Genomic DNA, 23,893 nt, shown 5'->3' with positions numbered 1-23,893 from the left:
AAAAAAAAATAAAAATGGAAAGAAGCAGTCCAGCCTAATCCTCGCCTCTCCATTGCTCAAGAAAACCTACTGCAGAAGAGTGATGATGCTGCAGCTCATATACTTTAAGGAACTCTCTCAAACACACACACGAACATATGAGCAACCATAAGTACGAACACTCAGACACACAGCGACACACAGACACACACGTATGTAAACAAAGCACGCACAATGCCAGAGCCTGCGGTCGAGAACTGTCCACAGAGAGGGTGCTGAATCCGGGCAAGTCTGCCTTGCCTGCTAATAAAAGACCATTTCTCACAAGAGCGGGAAGGCTGATCGCAGTGCAGCAGGGTTACAGGAATGTAGAGAACATGTGGACATAAAAGCCCTGCTGATAAACACAATCCGGTTCAGCTGGGAAGTGTGCTCAGTGTTCAGAGTTCAGGATTGGAGAGCACAAGGCTCAGCTGCAGTGTGCCTGCTTCTGTTTGCACACTGGCTATTCAACATCCTTCTCTTCGAAACGCAGTGTCCTAAGCTGAGGGGAAAAAAAAAAATCTGCAAGCACTGCTGAGCTGATCTTTACGGTTTACAGGGAATACACAGGCATTTCATGCCCAAAGAAAGCCAACTTAGCCAGCGTGACACAGAGGATAATATGCCCTTTCCAATTTCTCTGAATATTTCGTATAATCAGTTTTTAGTAGAAATACATGCAGAGAGTTGAATACTCACTTTTAAAGCATGGCTGCTATCATCTGAATTTAAATGTAGGAAGAACAATAAGAGCAGGCATATACTGTTACAACATTAAACTCTAAGAAAACTATGATCTGCCATCTGGAAGGAGGACAGATGAGGATCCCTCATTTCTCTCTCTTCTAACTAACGCTGTGTTCCTATATAGTAGTAAAAAGCAACTGAAATACAAAGCAGATGCTGCACATATTAGGCAACTGTGTTGCTCTCACCTTGTAGAATCTCAATAACGTGGTGCAGCCACCTGGTGCTAAAAAGTAGGCAGCATGGAACCTCTCCTCTGTTCTCATTTGCAATGGTGAAAAGGAATGTTCCTGCTGAATGTGTTTAGACTTTTATAATTATCAGCAGTGCAATCTGCATAATTACGTCTAATAAGGCAATCTATCAGGGCTGCTTGCCAAGGACAACAACCTGACTTAGTGTGTCCTTAACTGCAAACTTTTGCAAAGAAACGGAAGGGGAAGCTTCATTTGAGAAGCTAAATATCAGGGTAAATACAGGTGTTATTTAATGGAAATGCAGTGTTAATATCGCAGCGCCCAAAATTATTGGCATCAGCAGTGAGCAGTGATACTTTTAGCACGTTTATCATTACTTACTTGTTCATTTGTGCCCCCAAGTGGTGGAATTCTAAAGTGCACCAAAGCTGTGTGGGTTTTTCCGAGCCAGCAGCTTATGTTTGATGAATCGAGCAGAACAGCAGAGTCTCATCAATCAGCAAGATTCAATAAATTCAATAATAGAAATATTGCTGAAAGCCTCACCAAATGCATCATATTGCTCCAGATCCAAACTTTAAGAGATATAAATTTGAAATTCTGATTCTTTGCTTCAAGATCGTCCTCTATTAGGGCATCAGTTAATTGTTCTGCAGGTTGCCCTTTGATCTGGTGATGTGTGGGATCATTAAAGTATGAGGCGCAAGGAGGCCATGCATCCAGCTTGAGGTGAAACATTTAGCACTAAATTCCTTCTGCCTGCACAAAAGCAAACACCTGAGCCCATGAGGTAAACTAATTTACAGATCTCAGCTGCTTTAACCAGATGATTGTACTGTAGTGTGTTCGCCACAAAATGAGAAAATCCTGTTCCACAAGAAAGCTTCCACCATTAAAGAGAGCTTTTCTTTATTATTTACTATTGTGTTCTGACTCCAGCTCCTGTTAGCGAGATGTCTCCTTAACAGAGACCCAAAAACAGCTTGCCTTTGTTTCTATTTAAGACCCAGAGGATTGTGTCTCAGATGCATGCGATGCTCTGAGCATATTTCCCCTTTTGAATCAACATCACTCCGATTTACTTTTGTTTGTTTGTCTATTTTCTTTGCTTTTTAAAGCCACAGAAAATTATTTTGGAAGAAAAAAAGACGGGAAATAAAGGAGAAATCATGTGAAAGACTGGGGCTGATTTTTCAGTGACAGGAGGAGAAATTTGGCTTGGGTGTAATAATCCCTCGGAGAGTAAAACGCTAGAAGAGAACAAGCACAGAGCACAGAATAGCCCATGTTACTCACTTACGGCTGCAACCAGTGTGGACTGAGCTGATGAGATGACTTTTTGGAGGACTGGAGGAAAACCGCAGGGACAGCAGCAGATGGGTGGTCTAAGGGTACCTGACCCGACTGGAGCAGGGCCTCTAAATCAGTTAAAGAGCCATCAGGCAACACTTTATCACACACGGAGAGACCCTTTAGAGAGAGGGTCAGACACTTACAGCCACTTTGACAACAATGTTTCTCGTTCTCAAGTGCTACTATTATGTTTACTGTTGCTATTAGAGGGGAAGGGGAATAAAAATCTAACGGTGTATTATTTTAATCAGCACATTCATCGAATTCCCAAAGGTGCAACATCCCAACACCTTGCACATTGTTTTCTAGGCACACACTGCTTGATTGAGCATGCAGGCCAAGTCATGCATGAAGCAGGTATACCTGTTGTGTGCTGGAGTGACACATCTGTGTCAGGCTCAGCAACATATGTGTCCCAACAAATGAGAGTGTTTGGAGACCCATTTCTCCAGGGTATACCAGGTGCACTGGTGAGGAGATTACGGTGCACCGTGTATTAAAAGAATGGCAAGTGAGAAATGCTAATTGTACAAAACTGATCCTCCCACCAGGATGTAAAGCAACGGTGACCATGAGAGCAACCGCCTGCGAGCAGCCGCAACTCAAATTTCTAGAGCGATCCGCAAAAAGAGAACAATTACTGTAGCAAAAAAGTAACACCCTTAGTTTTGTCACCAACACAAAGGTATACAACGCTAATAGTCTCTTCAAACGCTGACATGCAAAATGAAACCTGAACTCTTTACAACTGAGAGTTTTCCGCGAATATCAAACGTGTCATTACTCATCCGAACACCACAGAGAGAGAGAGAGACAGAGGAGCAGACAATGCTCTGATGCTAATGCGTGCAAGTGTACAGAAATAGAAACACGGCGTCTTAGTCTTAGTCATCACGAGATGTGACATGATAAGAGCAGACAGACACAGGGAGTCAACACTCAATACAAACATACGAGCTGTACAGTATCTCGACACAGCCGGGGTGCCAATACGTTAGTGGAATATGTTACACTGTTCCTGTCTATCAGATCGCTCAACTGTATATAACAGAGTGAGGAGTGTAAACTCAGACCCTAACACATCATAGAAGCATTAACTGGTCATTTCCCATTCATTTGCTTCTTAGCATCTCTCTCAGATGCTGGTGCTGGAAAGCCCTATAGAATTACATCTAAATCAATCCCAAAAGTCCTCTTTTATTGAGGATCGACAGTATTTCTCATTGGCTAACACAAAAGTGGTCGTGATATGGTATGAACAGCATACCTATGCATGTAAGCCTAGGGAAAAAAAAATCTGTAAATGCAACTGTTTATGTAAAATGCAGCAAACATCACCAACCACACGAGAGATTTGTGCTGCACACGCTGTTCATTATGCAAGCTGTGAAGGCAACATAAATAACAGCACTCAAGCTGATAAAACAGCCCGCTAATAGGAAATAATGCACATTTAGTGTCGCAAAATCAAATCTGCAAATGGCACTGCATGGTGGTGTAATGGAACGGCTTCATTCTCACTTAGAGCAAAAACAAAGAAACCAAACTCCACATTAATTCTCATTCCTCCTCACGCTAATTTTCTTTCAATTCACTTAAACATAATAATTAATTTAACGGAGCTGCTAAATGAAGTTAAAAAAAAAGTTTAAAAGCTTTTTTGGAGGGATAGCGTTGACACTGACAGCTTTTGGCTTCATTTTTAAATACTGCACCTTGTTTTTTTTACAGTGTTTGGTGGTGTGTGTAAGAAGTGGCACTATATTGAGTTGAATAAGGAAATATCTAGCTGTAAAATCTTCAACATTATGCAGAAATTGCTCTGCACCACACTTTGTCACCATTAATGCGCCGTGGCAATTACAGTCAAATAATGCTACTGTTTATTCCTTTCGCGGTAAGAATGCGCCCCTACAAATACTGAACAGATTCAAACGTGTGCACGTTAATGCACATCCCATTACCAAGACTAGAGCACCCCAAACTACACAGACAACAGACTGAATTTTGTTTTTCATCGCACACCGACTTGTTTGTATAGCCAATAGTGTGCTTTTGCTCCTTTTACTCACTGGATTCTGCCTGATGTGACCAAATGGTAACCCCCCCCCAGACACACACACACACTACCACCAACACACACACAGCCCTCCTAATGCATAAACGCTGGCACAACACTGTTATTCATTTCCATAAAACCATTTAAATACACATTAAGATCAAGCATGCAGGAAATAACATTCAGAATTCCTTGTGCGTAAGTATAAATAGAGGCTGTGTGTGGGTATGTACGTACACATTTATGTCTGTTTCAGTGAGTGTGTCTGCATGTGGGATGATGATGCGTCTGAGAATGCAAAAACCAAATTCTAACTGTCAGTAAGAGAGAAAGGGGTCACAGGTCGACAGCTTTTCTGGACGCGTTTTCTCTATCTCCTCTGACAGCTCCCAAGATACAGTGGGGCCACTGAAGGTGCCCTGTCTGTCTGTCTCTCCTTAAATTCATCAGAAGTAGATCAGTTCCCTTCTCAGAGTGCTTCGTCGTGCAGGTCAAGGACAGGCAGCGCCTCCTTTCAGAAGTCCATAGCTACTTTGTTAATGAACATTTGCGCTAAGCTGAAACTAACTGGGGCAACAAAGGAATAATGATCACACTTTAAAAAAAAGGCTTTTCCTGAATATGAAAGTATTTATAAATAGAAATCTAATTCTGAAAATGTTGGGTACTGTGTAAAATGTAAATAAAAACAGTATGTAGTGATGTAGTGCTAATCTTATAAAACAATCTCAATGCAAAAATTGTGAAGACACTAAATGGGCTATGGAATGCTTCCAGAAGTCATCATTAGTGAACACAGTTCATCTTCCCTTCACAAACGCAGGTTAAAGTTCAGTCATGCGAAGAAGAAGCCACATGTGAACATGCTGCTCAGACATCATCTTCTTAGAGCACAAGATCATTTTAAACGGACTGGGGCAAAGCAGAAAGCTGTGGTCAGAAAAATCAAAATGAACCCCGCATCATCTAAACTAAAGAGGAGAGGGGGCATCTTGCTTCTTATCACTGCTCAGTTCAAAAGTCTGTATTTCTACGGTCTATGGTGATGCATTATTAGTACCTGCGGAATTGGCACCTTGCACATCCAAAAGACACCATCAGTGCTGAAAGGTTTATACAGATTTTAGAGCAATATTATGCTCTTATCCAGATAAGATGGTTTTCTGGGAAGATCTTTCGCATTTCAGCAAGATAATATTAAACTGCATCCATTAGAGCAGCATGGCTTTGTAATAGAATAGTCCTGATCCTGACCTTTCACCAACTAAAACATTTGGAGTATCATGAAATGAACAATAAGACAAAAAAGACCAGGGACTGTTGAGTAGCTAGAATCCTATAAGAGAAGTGAATGGGACAACACTGCTATTCCAGAACTCCAGTTGCTGGTCTCCTCAGTTCCCAGTGGTTTGCAGACTGTTATTACAATAAGATGTGACACAGCAGGAAACATGGCCCAGTTCCAACTTTTTTTGCTGCCATCAAATGTTTAATATATTTCTTTAAAATTATTAATTTTAAACATTTTCTATGATTTCTATGTTCTATTGTGGATAAAATACAGATTTATGAGATTTGCAAATTACTGCCTTTAATTTTGGGGGGTTTTTTTAGATTTTACACAGTTTTTCATTTTTCTCAAAAGCTACTTGCCTGCCTTTGAATGAAACTCCTTCCTTTTAGAGTAAAACTACAAATAAAGGAAACAATCTGCCCCTGTTTTACAGGTGAACTACCATTCATTTCATTCTGTTTTTTACAGTATTATCAAAAATACCAAGGCAGTCTGCAGCCACTGCCAATGGTCAAACGAGAATTCATCTAGATACAGTTGTATGATGAAAGCATTTCCTCCATACACAAAGTTTAATCAATGATAAATATTACTACATGTTTTTTCAGTATTCTATTTTTTCAAAGGCACTTGAAAACCTATTCATCTTCAACGACTTGACATGTAAGGTCGTACAGTTTGAGTATCTATTACCATGTTCTTCCATTCTTTCAGCATTTGAAGTCTTTCAAATAACATGAAATCATTCAACAACAAGTGAATAAGCTGGTAAATGAGGGGTTTGTCCTGTCTCATGGGACTCTCACCTTATGGCACACAATTCAAAGACTGTACTTCACTCCAGAAAGAAATTTCATACTTAAAGCTTTTTCTGTTCATGGCACAGTGTGCAGAATGTACTGGGCTGTTCTTACTGGCTATCAAGTGTTGAAAAATAGCAAGAAAATGCACAATTTTTATGAAATATTACATTAGAGACTCAGTGCCTTTACTTTGCAACAGTTGCTTAGTGTCACATTAGTCCCCAGAAGGTTCCCAGCTCAGTCTATTTGGTAAAAAAGTGAACTTTTGATGGTGGTATCAACCAAAGTAATTGGCCAAATTAAATCCATTGCGCAGAGAATGATAGATTTCGATACCAACATCAAAATGCTATCAAAATAAACACAAAATAAACACTAGTGTATTTTAAAATGCAATTAAGTGCTCCCTGTAAGTCAAAGTGCACAATAAGTGTTATGGTCCATGGGTCACTGACTCAAGGTTTTGAGTTTTGCGATGTTTTCAGTTTTGTTTGAGCTCATGATTTGCTCATATAGCTCTTTATCTAGTCCTCTCAGTATTATATTGTTTTCAGGCGCTTCTTAGTTTCCCTTTGCTTCCACTCTGTGTTCCTCATTAGGTTGTTTAATATTTAGTTATGGTTTTAATTGATTACTTTTTATCTTCGAAGTCAGTCATGTCTCCGATGTTTGTTTATCTCCTGTCCCCGTGTGAAGTTCACATGTCTTGGTCCTAAGCTCAGTGTTGTTACTTGAGCGTTGTTTATTCTGATATTCGCTTGTCTTGTGCATGTTGTGTTCAGTTTTACTTCCCCTGTCTCACTAGTTTGATTCTGTTCAGCTGTGTTCCCAGGTGTCTCCACCCTGCCCTAATCTCCTCATGTGTATTTAGACCCTCCATTTAATTTGCATCTCGTCTTTGTTGGGTTCTCACTTATGGTTGTGTTTTTGCTTGCACTTGGTGGGCCTTTATTATTATTTATTTATTTATTTTTGAAAATTTGCATTGCACTTTGTTTAAGTTCTGTATTAAAGTCTTTAGGTTTAAATTTAGGTTCTGAGTCCTGCGTTTTGGTCCAAATTCTGCCTGCTACACAGCCAGCCTTGACAGTAAGACCAAAGTTATTTAACAACTTGAGTGAAGAAAACCTGTAATGACAAGACATGCTTGCATTTTCTGCTGTGATAACAGTACATGCAGGGAACAAATTCAGTGGGAAGCAAAACCAGCACTGTCCCTTCCAGCATATAGAAAGCCATTCATGTCCAAGTGTATCAATAGCCAATGGCCTGAAGCAGAAAATGTAATGTATACTCATAAAAAGCATGTCACATACAGAAATGAGAGGCTGTGGCTTCAACTGTCTGCACAGAGAGGCACTGCAGGCATCTCTGAATTTATTTTGTGTGCCTACAATAAATGGAGATTTAGAATTGGCCTCGTGCCTTCTCTACATTTTTAGTAAACATCCTGTTCATTTCAAATGCTTCAGTATAGTAGAACGCTTTTATTTGGATTTTATATGGATTGCAGAAATTCTATAACAAGCAAAGTCCATTTCCGACTAGCCTTTACTACTGTTTCTTTTATACAGTGAGGTGGCAGCCTCTTACACCAAACGGCCGGTCTAAAATATATTTCAAGCCCATTAACCAGGTTTCCTCTCTAAACCATTCACACAGGACAGCTCTATCGCTGGTTCTCACTTTGGCTAAGGCAGTGACTGATCTGTGTGTGCTTTCCACCCTTGCTGTCTACAGATAAGACAGGATTTGATTAGTGCCACACATAAAATCTGTCCTTTGTGTGTTAAACCTTTTGGAAGTTAGCTTAGTTCAAGGACAATTCAAACTGAAGTTCTATTTACGTTCCCCTAGAGAGAGGAGCACCTGCATTGTCTTAGACCTTTGTGCATATTGTTATTACTTGGAAAGCACAGCAATGCTCAGACATACTAAACAGTTGTTTGTTTGCTATGGAGATGGCTGGCAAACTACCTCTTGAGACAAGGTTATTCATTTGCTTTGTGACAGCATTTTACAAGCTCTAGATGCTCTTGTGGCTATACTGCAGGAATAGTACACGACCTGTAATGTATGAAATCAACATTTCTTTTATGTTAAAAAAAATAAGTAAAAAAAATGTTTATTTAAACAAAATGTAAAACAATGGGAAATTTCAATGTGTTGCTGCTGGGTACATGAAGTAAATGACATAAAAAGGCCGTAAAGCCACTGTGAAAGGTTACCAAAAGCCGATACACTATACTATGATACTATGAAGTGGACTCAATGGACATTTTATTAGTTACACCTTGCCATTACCAAGTCACCCCTGTTTGCCTTCAGAACTGCCTTAATTCTTTTGGCATAGACACAACAAGGTGCTGGAAACATTCTTCACAGATTGAGTCCATATTGATGAGACAGCATCACATAGATTTACTCTTGCAAATCCATTATGTGAATCTCTCGCTCCACCACACCACAGAGGTGCTCTAGTGATTGAAATTAAGATTTTCTGAATGCAAAGTCCATTTCAGTACAGTGAACTCATAGTCACAGTAAAAAAAACAGTTTGGGAAGATCTGAGATTTGTAACATGATGCTTTGGTCATAAAGGAATGGATTATTATTATTATTAAGAAATGCATTACTGTTGTCTTCCTATCGGCTCAAAGCCCAGAGAACTGCTGCTTGTGGGATATTTTCTCTGTTTTTGAATCTTTAACTGAAATCTCTTGAGATATCAGCAGTTTCTGAAATACTCAGAGCAGCTGTCTGACACCAACAACCATCCCACCTTCAAAGTCACATAAGTAACCTTTCTTCACCATTATGATGCTCAATATAAATTTCAGTAGGTTGCATTTTTTAAATGAGAAGCTCTGAGGAAGAGATGCCGTACTTTATGCACACCTTTTTTTTCCTCGTGTCATCTCAGTGACTGGATTACTTCAAATTAGAAGTGAGGAAAAGTGAAGCCCAAATGTAAGTGAAGGAGAGTAACCGGGAGATTTTATTTTTGTTTTTAATTTGTCTTTTTTCCTATGGAAAAACACACCAACGTCCCTGTTAAACTAACTCTAAACACAGTCAACACTTTCTCCACGGTTTTGATTTTTTGTTGGGTTTTTTTAGATTTAAATTTTTTTTTATTGATGTAGCATTGAGAAATGTGGACAACCCCTCCAACATTTTGGCTCATCTAAAACTAAAGGTAGTATGTATACAATTCCCAAAGGCAAAGTTTCCAAAACTGCCTAAAATTAAAAAATATATATATATATGTGTCTGCTTGTGTACCTATGTTAGTGTGTGTGTGTGTGTGTGTGTGTGTGGTGTGTGTGTGTGTGTGTGTGTGTGTGTGTGTGTGTGTGTGTGTGTGTGTATATATGTATATATAACTATAGCCAATTGCTCCAATGACTTTTTTCTTAATGTGAATTTAAATACAACATCCATCAGTGTCTCAAAGAGCAATTTACAGAGTTAAAGTATATTTTTTTTCTTCTTCAATTAAATGACTTCTGACTGTGAAATCCTTTAAAGAATGGTTATAGAAGCCATCAAAAGTTTTTTAAATAGAACAAGTAAGCAAACTTTTTTTTGTCCCAGGGATGTCTTCACGTTTTGCCACAGTCCCCCTGGGTGTCATGTTCTCATAAACATAGCCTGTGTTTATGAGAGAAGGGAATATTCACAGTGTCAGTGTATCACCCAGCAGGATAGTTTAGCTGATACTCTGTATCAACGCTTTAATTAGTATTGTGTTGTGGAGAAAGAACAACTCCTTATTTCCTGTCAACATGCCCCTGTGGGCTAGCGATTAATAAAAACCACCTCAAAGATTAGGTTCTCACCACTGCACTGCAATGAGTTCTAGATGAGGTTGTGATTAGAACATAGATTACGTTGAAAGACAACTAAATGTGTGGACTGCTTGTGCTCCGCTTTGGTCGCACCACATACTGTTCACTGACACACACAAAAAAAACTGTTCAGCATACAGAGGTCTATGTGGTGGAGGGACACACCACAACTTTATTACAACATATGAACAGCAGGATGGGTTTATGAAGCAATCTGACATATGTCTAGCACTGCTGCTCCTACATTTTAATGTCACTGTGCCAGCATGCGTCTGCATCACATACTAAGTTAGTAACATGCAGCCTCACAGCTGTATCCTTTGTTTATCCATAAATCAAGTGAAGTATTAAGTCATGTATATGAATTTAAAACAGATATTTAAGCCTTCAAAATTCTCGCAAGCTAGCTAAAAGATGTTAGTTATTCTACACCACTTCCTGCAGAGATCTCATTGCTTGGGCAAAGTTACAGACAAGTTACAGCATCCAGGGTGGGAGGAAAGGAGACCTAGTTTCCATGCCAACAGCCTTTACCCACATATGGCAACTGCTTCCTGGCACAGAAACCCATTTAAATGCAGATACTCAATCACCATAGAAAATTACTGAAAATAATCAGGCCAGATAGTGACCACTCGAACTGAATTGGAGGTGGAGGACGAATAATTGAAAATTAAAAAAAGAACACAAAAATAGGACAAAACAGCAGAGCCTCTTTGAGACTGATAGGATGTGATAGAAATCTGTAGCAGCACACCGTCTTAGTGTCCATCTGGGAACAGCAGGTATGGGATGTGTGTAGATGAAGATCGCCATCCTCTTGTACAGTTTACAATGTAATGGGTCCATCTAGACAAAACATCATTTCACATCATTTGAATTAGGTACTCGCTTCATAATACTAAACTACTGGGCTGCTCCACTCAATAGCTTAACAGCCCCATAAAACATGTTTGCCTCTATATATTTACATGTTCCAGATTCTACCTCAGGCACTCAGCCAAGCTGATTTATTATCAGCAGGTCACACCTGTAAATACTGCAGATGGAAAAAGATCGTAAATAACACATTTTCAGTTTTGGATTAATGCATATTTACTGTTCTAGTGGGCACTGGGCATCTATGATTGAATACAGCGATAAACTACAGTAACACTGAAGTGTCTGAGTAAAGAAAAGACATTCCCCAGTAAAACAGGCTCAGTGATGTGTTTTAATAGGTATTTTATACAAGAACGGAGCCAGTAGTTCTGGGAGTGCTAATGCAGAGACCACTTATAAAGTAGGATCATTGTTCATTGTTGGATTTCATGACAGAAAAATAAAATACAAGAAGATTTATTCATTAGGGAAAGATAGGTTGAGCAGGTGAGTACACCCACAATTCCTCTAATAAATTGCTGTTATAAACCATTGGTAATGTAAAGATATATACATCATAATTAAACTTTGTTGATCCGTAAATATTAATATAGACTTTATTAATGCCACACTGGAAGAAACTCACCTGTTACAGCAGCACAAAATAAGGCGCAGCTCATAAAATGCTAAAACTGCTAAAAATGGATCAATTCCAGTAATATTTGTAAATATAAGCATGTATCCTTTTATTTCTTATGTATAAAGATTTGTTCCCCATTAAAAACTCAGATTTGTCTTTTATTATTCTAACTTTTGAAAAGCCTCCTGCTGCCTTACAACCGATCAATTGTATGTGCTATACTTCCTGCAAGCATGCATGCACATTTGAGCGGATGGCTACCCAAGTGAATACACAGAGGCACTTAAGACTGCCTCTATTATATCTCGGGGCACAATGGCTGTTCAAAGCTAGGCCAAGCGTTCAATACAGATGAAGCCCAAATATTTTCAGACCCATAGATTTGTTTCTCTGAGTTGCATTAAAAGACACATCCAGGGCAAAGATAAAATTACTTCCATGTGACAGCAGGCTGTTAACTCCAGTACCTCATATCCCCCTGGCCCCACTGCTGGACTGGGTGTCCCCTTGTATCGATTGGAATAAAACTAAGTGGTATAATTCCTGCATGCCAGCACAAAGGAACAGGGCAAACTGTCTGTGGTGCTTCCTGACTATGTGTGTTTATCTGCATGACAAATCTTAAAAACAAACACAACTGCTCCGAAAGAGCGCTGTTTAAAGAACAAAACAATTTCAGGAATTTTCTTGAAGATTTAGAAGAGACTGTTCATGTAAATCCCTCGTGCTGTGGCTGACTAATATAACTATGAAATGTGCAACACTAGAGAATCCCAACAAAACTTACAGGCTAGTTTCTTTCATTTTATGATTTTTCTTACATTTCTTTCATTGTAACCTTGAAAGACTGTTTGAAATATTTATTTGAATTCTTGCTTTTGTACTGTAGAGTGATGCAACACCTCAGAGCCAGTGTGTGAGTTTGTGCGTGCTGCAAAGAAGCTGCCTTTAGACAATATGAAGGAGGAGCGTGTAACAAAAACAGGATACTTTTACTTTTGCATGTGCTCAAAATAAAATCCGACCAATCCGGTGGCACGCTTGGGGCCCAGACAGACTATTCTCTAGCTACAAAGGCACAAGAACGAGCACTGACTTAGACATTACAGCTCAAATGAGGAGGGTGGGGGGTTCTCTTTGCCCCTTGGGCAGAGACAATGGAGACTAGACCCACATACAGTCTCCATTGTTGATACAATATTGACATGGCACTAATAGCTCTGGCTACGGGACAGAGTAGAAGAGCAACCAAGCAAGATGGAAATCGCGTGAAGGCCAGGCATACCCCTTGCTGTATCCTCTCCACAACACACTTTAGCTAAACAACAAGCACCAATCTATTTGTCTCTGTACATTACCCTCAGATGCTTGACCACTACAGGCACACTCCCTCAGGAGTTCCAGACTAAAGTTTTAAGTCCCACCCACACACGCATACACACACTAAACCGGCTTCTGAACTGAAACGAGAGCATTATCCCAAAAAGAAGACTCACGCTCAAGCCTTTAAAAAAAGTGCTTACAATCTTTTTCTTTGGCTGCTTATCTGCATCTGTTTGAACGTGCAGAACGCCCCTGATGACTTCACCACACACAGATACATGCAGTCTGGCTCTTCTGTCAGGGTCACTTAAGAAAATATGTTCCAAATGCCATTTCATTCCTGCTGGCAACCAAAACAGTTTGTAGTAATAAGACCAAATGCATGCTTAACACCATTCACAGCCATCATAACTCATTTTGCATGGATGACTTTCTGAGAGGAATCTGATTCATCTTCGAAAGCATCGCTTTGATTATTTATTTATTTATTTTTTTACACCGACTGTAGGTATCCAGTCGTGATAATTTGTTCTATAAATACAATTCTAAGTTATTATGTCCATAGTTCATTCAAAAAAAAAGAAAAGAAAAGGAAGGGAAAAAAGAAAATACTGGCACATCAGTGTTTGGGAGACGATAAAGAGAAGATCTGAAGAGAGTTTTCATCATCTTTCCCATCATTCAGAAGCGAAAGGTACAGAGCTGTTATGAAGCTGAAATACTTTTATCATAAAACACTGAAAGCACAGCCAAGAAATGATGCTATACTCTGAAAAAAAGAAAAAGTGCTGCGTGTATGATGTCAATACAAGCCACATATTCAGTGTTAGCAAAGCTTTCAGACATCTTAGTGATTCAAATCTTAAGAACCAATTTGAATCAATTTGATACACAATGCCATCCTAAATGGGACTAAAACACCCTTCAAATATAAAAATGTAAGATTGCCAACTAAGACATCAGTGTTGCCACTACTGATGTCTTTCATTTGCTTAAAAATGATGCCAAGTGACTGATATTTCCACTTCTATGTGCAGCTTCAGAGGGATGGACGTTTTCGTAGGATAGATACAATTGTACCAGTTACAGTACAACAAATCAGTCTGCTGTAAAGCAGCATGTCTAAGTCAAAAAGTAAAATTTTTTATGGACAAGCCCAAGAGATGCATTGTAACTTTAATTAAATTGTATAAAACCACTGTTTAATAGCCTGGATTATCTTTCAGTTTTTGAAAAAAACCTTTTTTTGCATTTAATAACTGAAAAACTTCAGAATAAATAAATAAAAGTGTATTCTTAAAAATGATTACAATGAGTAATGAAAAAGTTAATTAACAACAAAAGCACAAAGTATTGGGATCAAAATGATGCTTATTTTCAGCTTGTAAGCTAAATATTTAGAAACTAAATTGTGGTATTATGCTGTCACACATGTACAATTCACCCTGGCTGAATATTATGGGGCCAGGAGCTGTTAGGTGATTTTTCCCTTCCTTGCGATAAGGCAAGATTGGAGAAATATCTAGAAATGCACATAGCTCCCCAAGTAAGTGGCTTACACAGAGGCCCAGTGCTTTGTTGTAAATTGCCTGCATTTCAGCTTATGCAAATATATCAGGTAAAAAAAAGTGATGTGTTCTTCAGAAATGCTGCTATCCTTCTTTTTGCGCCCCCCTCCCCCCTTCTATATATCCCCATGACAATCCATCAACAGAGATAAAACCCGACCATCTCAAGCTTCATTTTTCTCACTCACAGATATTTCCTTCAGCAGACCCCCGGGCTCTCTTGAGTCGCTATTCTGAGAACTAGCTCAGTTCATCTGTAGTGAAAGAAATTTCTTGGAAAGTATGTTTTTGTGGTTACATATTAAATCCCTCGGGTGTACACATTCATCCATCCCATTGCTTTGTCAGGTCAGTAGGAATAATGAGACTAGCTACAGTAACTAGACTTAGGTAGAGCAGTTCCGCTCCGATATAATATATGCAAACATGCCCCATGAGTCTTCCTGCTCCCAATGTTGTCAATGAGCTCTGTGGGTCAGAACAGGATGAATATGTATGACAGAAGAAAAGGAGAAAAAATAACGTTCCAAGCTGGATTTCTTTTCCTTTTAACGCACAAGTTAGGTTCACACGGAGTTCACCGGCAGAAATATGCCCCCAGCACAGCCCTATTTCCTCTGTTGATCCAAACACGGCCCGAAGAATGGAAGGTAGAACAGAACAAGCAAAGGAGGCGCAGGTTCACAGCAAACTTATACTCAAACATATCATGGACAGAAGAATCCTTTTAGTCTTATCTCTGGCTGCAGATATGTTGGAGGTATAGGGCTGCATGAGAATCTATTAACACTTTCAGTTGATAACAAAAGACAGGGGTCTTATCAAGCAGCTAGAAGTGAAACAAAATGCATTAACATTTATGGTGCTCTCTCCTCTGCTTTTGTGTCATCTCTAGAGTGCCCACTCTGTTCCTCTCTCCTTAATGCACTTCGGCACTTTGCTCATTCACCTCTTGCTGTGTGAACTGCTGCAGAAGAAAATAATGACCAAACAAAAATCCCTTATGCATGTTTTGCATAAGGAAGTAGCCCAATTTTCAAAAGGTGGAGGAGACATTACCCTTGTTCGCTCGAAACCTTAACATTAATGAGCACAAAACCAAAAGTCCATTTAAGCATCTTTAAGAGAGATTAATAACACGGAACTTTAAATCACATCATGGGGCTCCGATAAAGTTTTAATGGGTGGGCATACGAGCATTTATGGGTTGCAAATGCCTTATTTGGGGTAATGTTGATGTATGAATGCGTTCCAGTACAATTGCAATAAATAACAAGCGCTGTTATTTGTTTTCAGCTCATGATGTATTTGTTTACGTCTTTAGCTTGTTGTTGATGTTTTATTTATCAGAACACAATGTGCGTTGCTCCCTCTAGCGGTACAAATCTCAAATTTTAATGAGCTTTCACCGAACTGGCAGACGCTATGTGTCAAAGTTTCTGCCCTGCAAAGCTGCAACAGCTGCCGCCGCCCTCAGTGAAAGACAACCTATTCAAAGCCGAGCTACGGAAATACTGAGATTCATTCTAACCGCGTTTTGACATATCAGTCACTAGTTACAGTACCCAGCACGGTTTACAAACCCGGAGAGTTTACAAAACAAGTACACCAAGTTTCTGGCAAACGACGCGCTTCGTGAGGACACAAATATAGAACAGAAACAGGAAACAATAATGAGCCTGAGTCTGAACGCTGTGTGAAAGCAAGGGATAAAAATGGCGCTCCTGTTAATGATAACACCCACCTTTAAATGTCTAATACCAAGATTTTCTTGGCCGCGTTCAAATAGGTTAACAGATGGAATGAATTATCTGTCTAATACTGTGAAATGTGTACAGGGCTTTTTTATTTTTGTGTGACTCACACAAGGAAATGAAATGGTGAAAAATAAAACATCATCATAGTATTGGGGGGCTTAAAAAAAAGCATGCCAACAAGTAATGATGGCTTTGTTCTTTTCTGACTTTCAAATAAGAACTAGAGGGATTTTAAGCTTTGAGAACAAGTAAAGGTGGAATCCTACCGTCATTACACAGCGGTCCTCCAAATGTCGTCATGCTGCAGTCACAACTGAAGCCCTCCCACTGCTGAAGACACACACCTTGGTTGGCACATGAGTCCTCCTGGCAGGTAGTGCTGGGACCTGAATATGGAGACAAACAGATATCTGGTGAGGACAATTTTTTTAATACTAATAAATACCTATGGACTCTAGAGTGAAATTAAATATTAAAGCACACACAAAAAAACATAGAATACTAGCTGTGTACAAACCCTGCGATAAAAGGCAGCGAACTCAACTGTATTCAGCAAACACACACAACCAAAAATGATAAAAATTTAAATAATTTTAACGCTTGAGTTAGACTTCCATTAGTAATTTAATTATTTTCTTCCATATAGTCACATTTAATGCATAACAGCAATTTAATCCACTCAATTCCATTTTTTCTCCGAATCATCACCTGTCAATGAGCTCAGTGTGCTATACCTAACCGGGCAAGGATGCTCATTTCTTAAGGTGCAGAGGTCCGTGTACTTTTAAACTGCACTGTATTGGTGCTTCCTGTGAAAGTGTTTAATCTTCATGCTTGTGGATTATTTCCATTTTACCACCAGTGTATTCATCCTCCAGAAGCATACAGCTGTGTGGCCTCTACAGACACTTTTTTCACAGCAGCCACTTTGACATGAAAGAGTAGGCAAGCACAGGTGTTGGTAATCACATTAATTAAGCAATAATTACCTAAAAACAACAGAACCGTTCTCCATGACATCAGCAGCACCTGTGTTTACCAGCTATGGAAAAAAAGGTCCATTGCGAGGCTATTATGTTTGTGTTAGTACAATTCATGTTAAAATGTGAGTGTGAAGCCAAGTGTTAATGTGTAAATGTTGTATTTTATGAGACATAGTAATTTCTAACAATCTGTATTTAGACTACGTTAGTCTAGCAAGTTTACACATTAACAGTATTATCAATGTCAGGATCTATACTTATGATTCATGACATACAATCGGAACAAAATGAGCACTTTTTAATAGTTTAGTTATAATCAATGCACTGAGGAGGGCTATTTTTTGTAGCTGTTTTTTATTTATTTACTCATGAGAGATTGAAAAAACAGGAAAATTGCAGAATGGCAATCGCATTCTTACACATTTTTTTAATGTATTGGAGCCACAGTAGCTCCTTTTCCGATTCAAGAGTAGCTATGGTAACTGGTTAATAGTTTCAGCATTTGCTGTACCCTACTCAAGGCTGAATAAAGCAGAGGGCATTCAGCAACATGAAAAAAGAAATGAATTCCTGATTGCTTTTGTCAAATATTTCTCTGAATGCAAAAAAGTTCCTCTCGCTACATTCTACATAATATATTATAGTGCCTATTAAATCTTTTATAACATCCCTAATAAATCACATCTGCAATTCATCCTCATTTCTGACTCACTTATGATTGAAGTAAACAGATGTGTTATGGCATACTTAGAATAATTTCAAACAATTAACATACAGAGTTATTCATCTTAAGAGTTCCAATTCATCTGACTTCTGCTGATGTAGCAGAGCATGAATCCCAGCTGAGAAAACGGTGACGCTCATTTCTAACACTAATAAATGAATATGTATTAACATGTTTTAAAAATAAAATCTGATGAAATATTTGTGAGGGACCTTTTTATGGTAGATGCAGCAGATTTAGTGAGCTTGACCTTTTGGGAAGGTCTGATCGTGTTTGGAGTCCAATGATTTGTCTTTGTGAGTTTGCCTCTTTGGAGGCCCTCAACAGACAACCTGGCTTCTAAATTTGGGAGTGCAGAACTTTGCACCGTTCCCTCATTTTATACACATAATGGTGCATTTATCTAGAATTTCTACTACACTACATTCACAGAATTGAGCAAGAGTCTCAAGCCACTTTTCATTTCTAGATTTTGCTGGGAAAAAGTGATTTATTGAAACATATGCAAACATACCTGGAAATAAAGCATATAAGGCAAAAACACAAGTTGCACCATTCTAACAAACTTTAAAGTCGATATTTGGTACGACCACCTTTATTCTTCAGCAAAGCCTAAACTCTTTTGGCGAGCTTTCATTTTATTTCTTTAAGCAGTCTACATGAATAGTTCTCCAGGATTCTTGAAAGAAATTGAAAGCTCTTCTTTAGATGCTGGCTGCCTTTTATTTTGTTCTCTGTCGAGATGATCCCACACTGCTTCAGTAATTCACTGGCAGTGTGTTTGGGATCATTGTCGTGCCAAAAAATGAAAATGTTGCCAGTCAGGCACTTTCCAAATGGCATTGAACGGTGGTTCAAAATCTCATGGCACTTTTCTGAGTTTCATTAGAATTTCATTAGTTTTGACTAGATCGCAAACACCACTGGCTGAAATGTAGCGTCAGAATATGGCAAAACCTCCACCATGTTTTAAAGATTGTTGCAGACACTCACTGTTGTATCTCTCTTCTAAACTCCTCCATCCTCCAATGATGATGACTTGAACCAAAAATGTCAAATTTGGATTTATCAGACCCATTGCAACTGATTCTCAGTCCTTTCTGTGTGTAATTCGGCACACCTGTTCTCCCTGTTTCCCTTCCTTAAGATGACTTCTTGACAGGTACTACTCCACTGAAACCATTTCTGATCAGTCTTCAGTGAACAGTAGATGGATCAGATGGTTCTCTTTCATAGCATTCGTTTCGTGTCTCACTATGGGAACGCCTCCTGCGTGACCTCATCAGAAGCTCAAATACCATTACGCCAGCCCTTACAGGCTGGCTAGGTGACGCCCATGTCAGGAGGGGCCAGTGCCTCCCTATATAATAGGCTGACATAGCGTCAGATGTCATTCAAAAACCTCTCCTCGCTTCTCACAGAAGCCTGTAGACAACTGTGCTATTGGGTGCTAAAGCTAAACAACTCGGTCGCCGGGCGCTTTGTTCCCAGCTTTTCAGTTGTCCACTAGCATACAAGCAGTAGCAATACTGTTCTGTGGCTAGTGCGGGTGCCAAGTAGCAATACTTTCAACGAAGTTGCAAAACTTTGTCCTTGCAGCAAGAAGATTTCTGCCTGGGATACACACCCCGTGTGTGTGGCATGCCTGGGTTTATCTCACGCTCAGGCTGCCTTGACACCCGCACAAGACTGTATCCACTGCGCGGCTTTCCCACGCAAACTACTCCGCCGCAGGCTAGCTCGCCAGGCTAACCTGTCGGGTGGCGACCCTTTGCTGTGTGAGGCTGCTGCAGCGCAAGGAGAAACTGAGATGCCCGATGATTTGGCCGCAACGGCAGGGCCGAGCTGGGCAGAGGCAGACCCTCAGCCCATCGCGACCGCTTTCCCGTCGCTGGAGGCACACGGAGATCGTGTGTTTTTCCGCGATGCTGGAGTCACCAAGGGAGGAGATGCTAACGAGGACGGAGATGAGTCGGCTGACTAGGAGCTCCTGCTGTCTGACGACGGCGAGGAGGAAGATTCCACCTCCTTGGCTAGCATCAGCTGGGCTGCAAAGCCCTTGGCTACCGGCGAGGTTGAAAAACCGACACCGCCGTCTCCCCTGGATCTTGACATGCAGGACATGTGCAAGCGCGCAGCCGCTAGGCTCAACATCCCGTGGCCCGCCATACAAACAGAGGTTGTAAAGTCTCGTTTTGACGGTAAGAAATTGCCAAAGGCGAAAAAGACGGGGACGCATGTGTTGCCTGTTTTCCCTGAGCTACTCGATGAGATAGCGGTGACGTGGAAAGCAAAACCTTACAGCGAGAAACACCCCATCGTGGGGAGCTCCCTGCTGGATTGTGAGGGGATGGAGTCTATCGGCCTCCGCCAGATGCCACAAGTGGAGCCGTTGGTGGCGAGCCATCTTCACCCGAAGATGTCTCTGTCCTCATCGGCTCCATCTCTCCCCTCCAAAACAGACCGCTTCCAGTCTAGCCCTACGGATAAGTGCTACAAGGCAGCAGCTCTGTCAGTAAGAGCCCACAACGCCTCTTCTATGCTAATGGCTTACCAAGCTGAGCTAGAAGAGGACATGACAGCTAACCCAGATACCACAGTGTGGGAAGAAATCTGCGTTATTACTGACCACGTCCTCCGCCTCCACAAGTTAGCCATACAGGCTACTGGGAGAGCCATGGGCCTCATGGTTCTTCAGGAGCGAGCACGCTGGCTCGGGCTCACCAACCTGACGACTAAGGAAAAAGAAGAACTCCTCGACACCCCTGTCGTCCCTCACGGTCTCACGAACCCAGTTTCCCCCCTTTATGGGCCACCCTGCCACCTCCCAGCTCCGTTCCAGAGCAAGTTCAACGGGACATGTCCCACACAGAGTGCTTAACTCGGGCCGGCGTTCCTGTCACCGGACCCACCAGAGGGAAAGAGAGCCACAGTTCGCAGTGTTGTTTCACAAGCACTTCTCTCATGCATTCTGTATTAAAAAAGCCCCGACACGCGCATCCAGGCAGTTTGCCGAGGGCGCTGTCGAGTGTTGCAAAACACATGAAAAAATCAAACATGCTGAAAAACAGAGCACCGTCTGCCATAACGCAGCCCGTGGAGACTCGCGTTTCCACGGCTGTGATGATCCAGATGAGCCCGTCACCTCGCTCGCCTGTGACAGACGTGACGGGACACCGAAATGGCGCATGTTTCGCGCTGCGACAACAAGGGGGCGCCAAAACGCCATATTCAGTGGATTGGCCAGTGAGCGCTCTGTCTCGCCACATGAAGAGCTGGGCCACCTGCACTCAGTCAGCATGGGTGCTGAGGACATTGAAAAAGGGCTACAGGCTGCAATTCAGTGTCGCTCCACCACATTTCAAAGAAATCGTTTACTCTCGTGCTCTGGGCGAGTCTGCCAGTTTTCTCCTGGAGGAAATTTCCACCTTGAGAGACAAAGGAGCTATAAGAGTTGTCCCTCCCGAGGAAATGCACAGCGGATTTTATTCAAGGTATTTCCTTGTGCCAAAGAAAGGGGGGAGGAGGATGAGAGCCATTCTGGATCTCCGTGCCCTGAACCGGCATTTGAGGACATACAAGTTCAGGATGTTGACGCACGCCTCGCTGCTACGGTTTGTACGAGCGGGCGACTGGTTCACATCAATCGACCTGAGGGATGCTTATTTCCACATCCCCATATATCCCCCACACCGAAAGTATCTGAGATTTGGTTTCCAGGGGATGGCATACGAGTTTGTAGTCCTGCCTTTTGGTCTCTCACTGAGCCCAAGGGTGTTTGTGACGTGCACCGAGGCAGCAGTGGTCCCGCTCAGGAAAAAGGGCATTCGGGTGGCCACATACATCGACGATTGGCTCGTGGCAGCCCCAACCCGCCAGGGAGCGACTTGTCACACAAATGCTCTCATACACCATCTGGAGAGTTTGGGTTTCCAGATAAACGTGGAAAAGAGCACATTGATGCCAACTCAATGCATTACTTTCATAGGGCTCAGCCTAGACTCCCTTCGGGTGAGGGCTTTTCTGTCCCCGGAGAGAACAGCGGCCATACAGTCATCCCTTGCACTGTTTTGCAGAGGCAACACAGTGACCCTCAAACAGTGCCAGAGGCTGCTCGGTCTGATGGCTTCTTCTCTAGTGGCGATAACACTGGGACGCCTGCACATGAGAGGCTTTCAGCGCTGGGTGGGCTTGCGGGGACTGGACCCTCACTGAGACGGCCACCGTTGCGTGAGAGTCTCTGCAGACTGTTCACTCGCTCTCCACGAGTGGAAGAGGCCAGGTTTCTTGTCTCAGGGCGTTGCCATGGGGGCAGTTTCAGCCAGGAAGGTGATTTCCACAGATGCCTCTCTTTCGGGCTGGGGCACCACCCATGAGGAAACAGTGAATGGGGAATGGGGCCCTCACATGCGCTCCACCCACATAAACTGTCTGGAACCGCTGGCGGTTCACCTGTCGCTAAAACACTTTCTCCCTTGGCTGAGAGGTCATCATGTTTTAGTGAGGTCGGACAATTCCACCGTTGTGGCCTACATCAACAGACAGGGGGGTCTGGGGTCCAAGTTACACACACTGGCACACAGACTGATAGTCTGGAGCAGTGTCCACCTGCTGTCACTGAGAGCAACTCACGTGCCGGGGATCTTGAACTTTGGAGCAGATCTTCTCTCCAGGGGCAACCTGCTGTATGGGGACTGGAAGCTTCACCCGGAGGTGGTGAAGCAGATCTAGCTGCGATTCGGTCAGGCGACCGTAGACGTTTATGCATCCAGGGAGAATGCTCAGTGTCCCCTGTTTTACTCGCTGCACCATCAGAGAGCTCCACTCGGGGTGGATGCTCTAGCTCACGAGTGGCCGAGAACCCTCCTCTATGCTTTTCCCCCAGTGGCCCTCATTTCTCCAACTCTGGCCAGAGTGAGGGAGAGAAGTCACTATATGATCCTGATAGCCCCGCACTGGCCAGGGAAACACTGGCTGGTGGAGATTTTTCAGCAGCTGTGCGGCCCACCTTGGCCGTTACCACTACGCAGAGACCTCCTGTCTCAGGCACAGGGGGAAATATTCCACCCCCACCCAGAGAGGCTAGCTCTATGGGCTTGGCCCGTGAGTGGTTTAACCTGAACACGGTGGGGCTCCCTCATAGTGTTATCGACACTATTCAGTGTTCTAGAGCATCGTCTACTCGGACGCTATATGAGCACAAGTGGCGTGTGTTTGAAAGCTGGTGCTTAGAATCACAGGCCATCCCTTTTCAGTGCTCTGTGGCTGTGATTCTGTCATTTCTTCAGGCCCTGATTGATAAGGGTAAAGCCTTCTCCACCATCAAGGTGTATTTGGCAGCAATTTCGGCCTGCCATATTGGTTTTGAGGGAAAGACTGTTGGCCAGCATCCCTTAATATGCCTTTTCATGAAGGGTGCATGGCGTAAATTGCCTACGTCTAGGCCGTTGGCTCCATCGTGGGACCTTCCCACAGTATTGGCTGCGCTCTCCTGTTGCCCATTTGAACCCCTGGAACAGGTTGAGTTAAAATTTCTGTCCTTGAAGACAGCTCTTTTAATTGCTTTAGCTTCTGCTAAATGTGTGGGAGAGATCCACGCTCTCTCAGTGCATCAGTCATGCATTCAGTTCTCCTCGGATAATACGAGGGTCAGTATGCGGCTCAACCCTGCCTTTGTCCCGAAGGTTGTCGGCACATGTTCCCCTATAGAAC

At 41.9% G+C, this 23,893-nt stretch overlaps 1 protein-coding gene across 13 annotated transcripts in view; it reads right to left on the bottom strand.

Annotated features, from left to right (window-relative positions):
• Positions 1–23,893, bottom strand: part of LOC147316365 (neurexin-1a) — a 278,541-nt gene that overhangs the window by 105,753 nt on the left and 148,895 nt on the right. For all 13 annotated transcript variants that reach the window (XM_086259802.1, XM_086259805.1, XM_086259812.1 and 10 more), the window contains one exon: positions 16,741–16,860. In XM_086259802.1, the coding sequence (XP_086115928.1) occupies positions 16,741–16,860 (120 nt within the window). The remainder of the gene's footprint in view (positions 1–16,740; positions 16,861–23,893) is intronic.

Source organism: Aulonocara sp. 'chitande type north' Nkhata Bay, linkage group LG13 (genome assembly GCF_057382095.1).
Source record: "Aulonocara sp. 'chitande type north' Nkhata Bay isolate Kocher_YH1m ecotype deep benthic linkage group LG13, A_spYH_male_GT1.1, whole genome shotgun sequence".
Lineage (NCBI taxonomy): Eukaryota > Metazoa > Chordata > Actinopteri > Cichliformes > Cichlidae > Aulonocara > Aulonocara sp. 'chitande type north' Nkhata Bay.
This window is presented reverse-complemented; position numbering and strand designations above follow the sequence as displayed.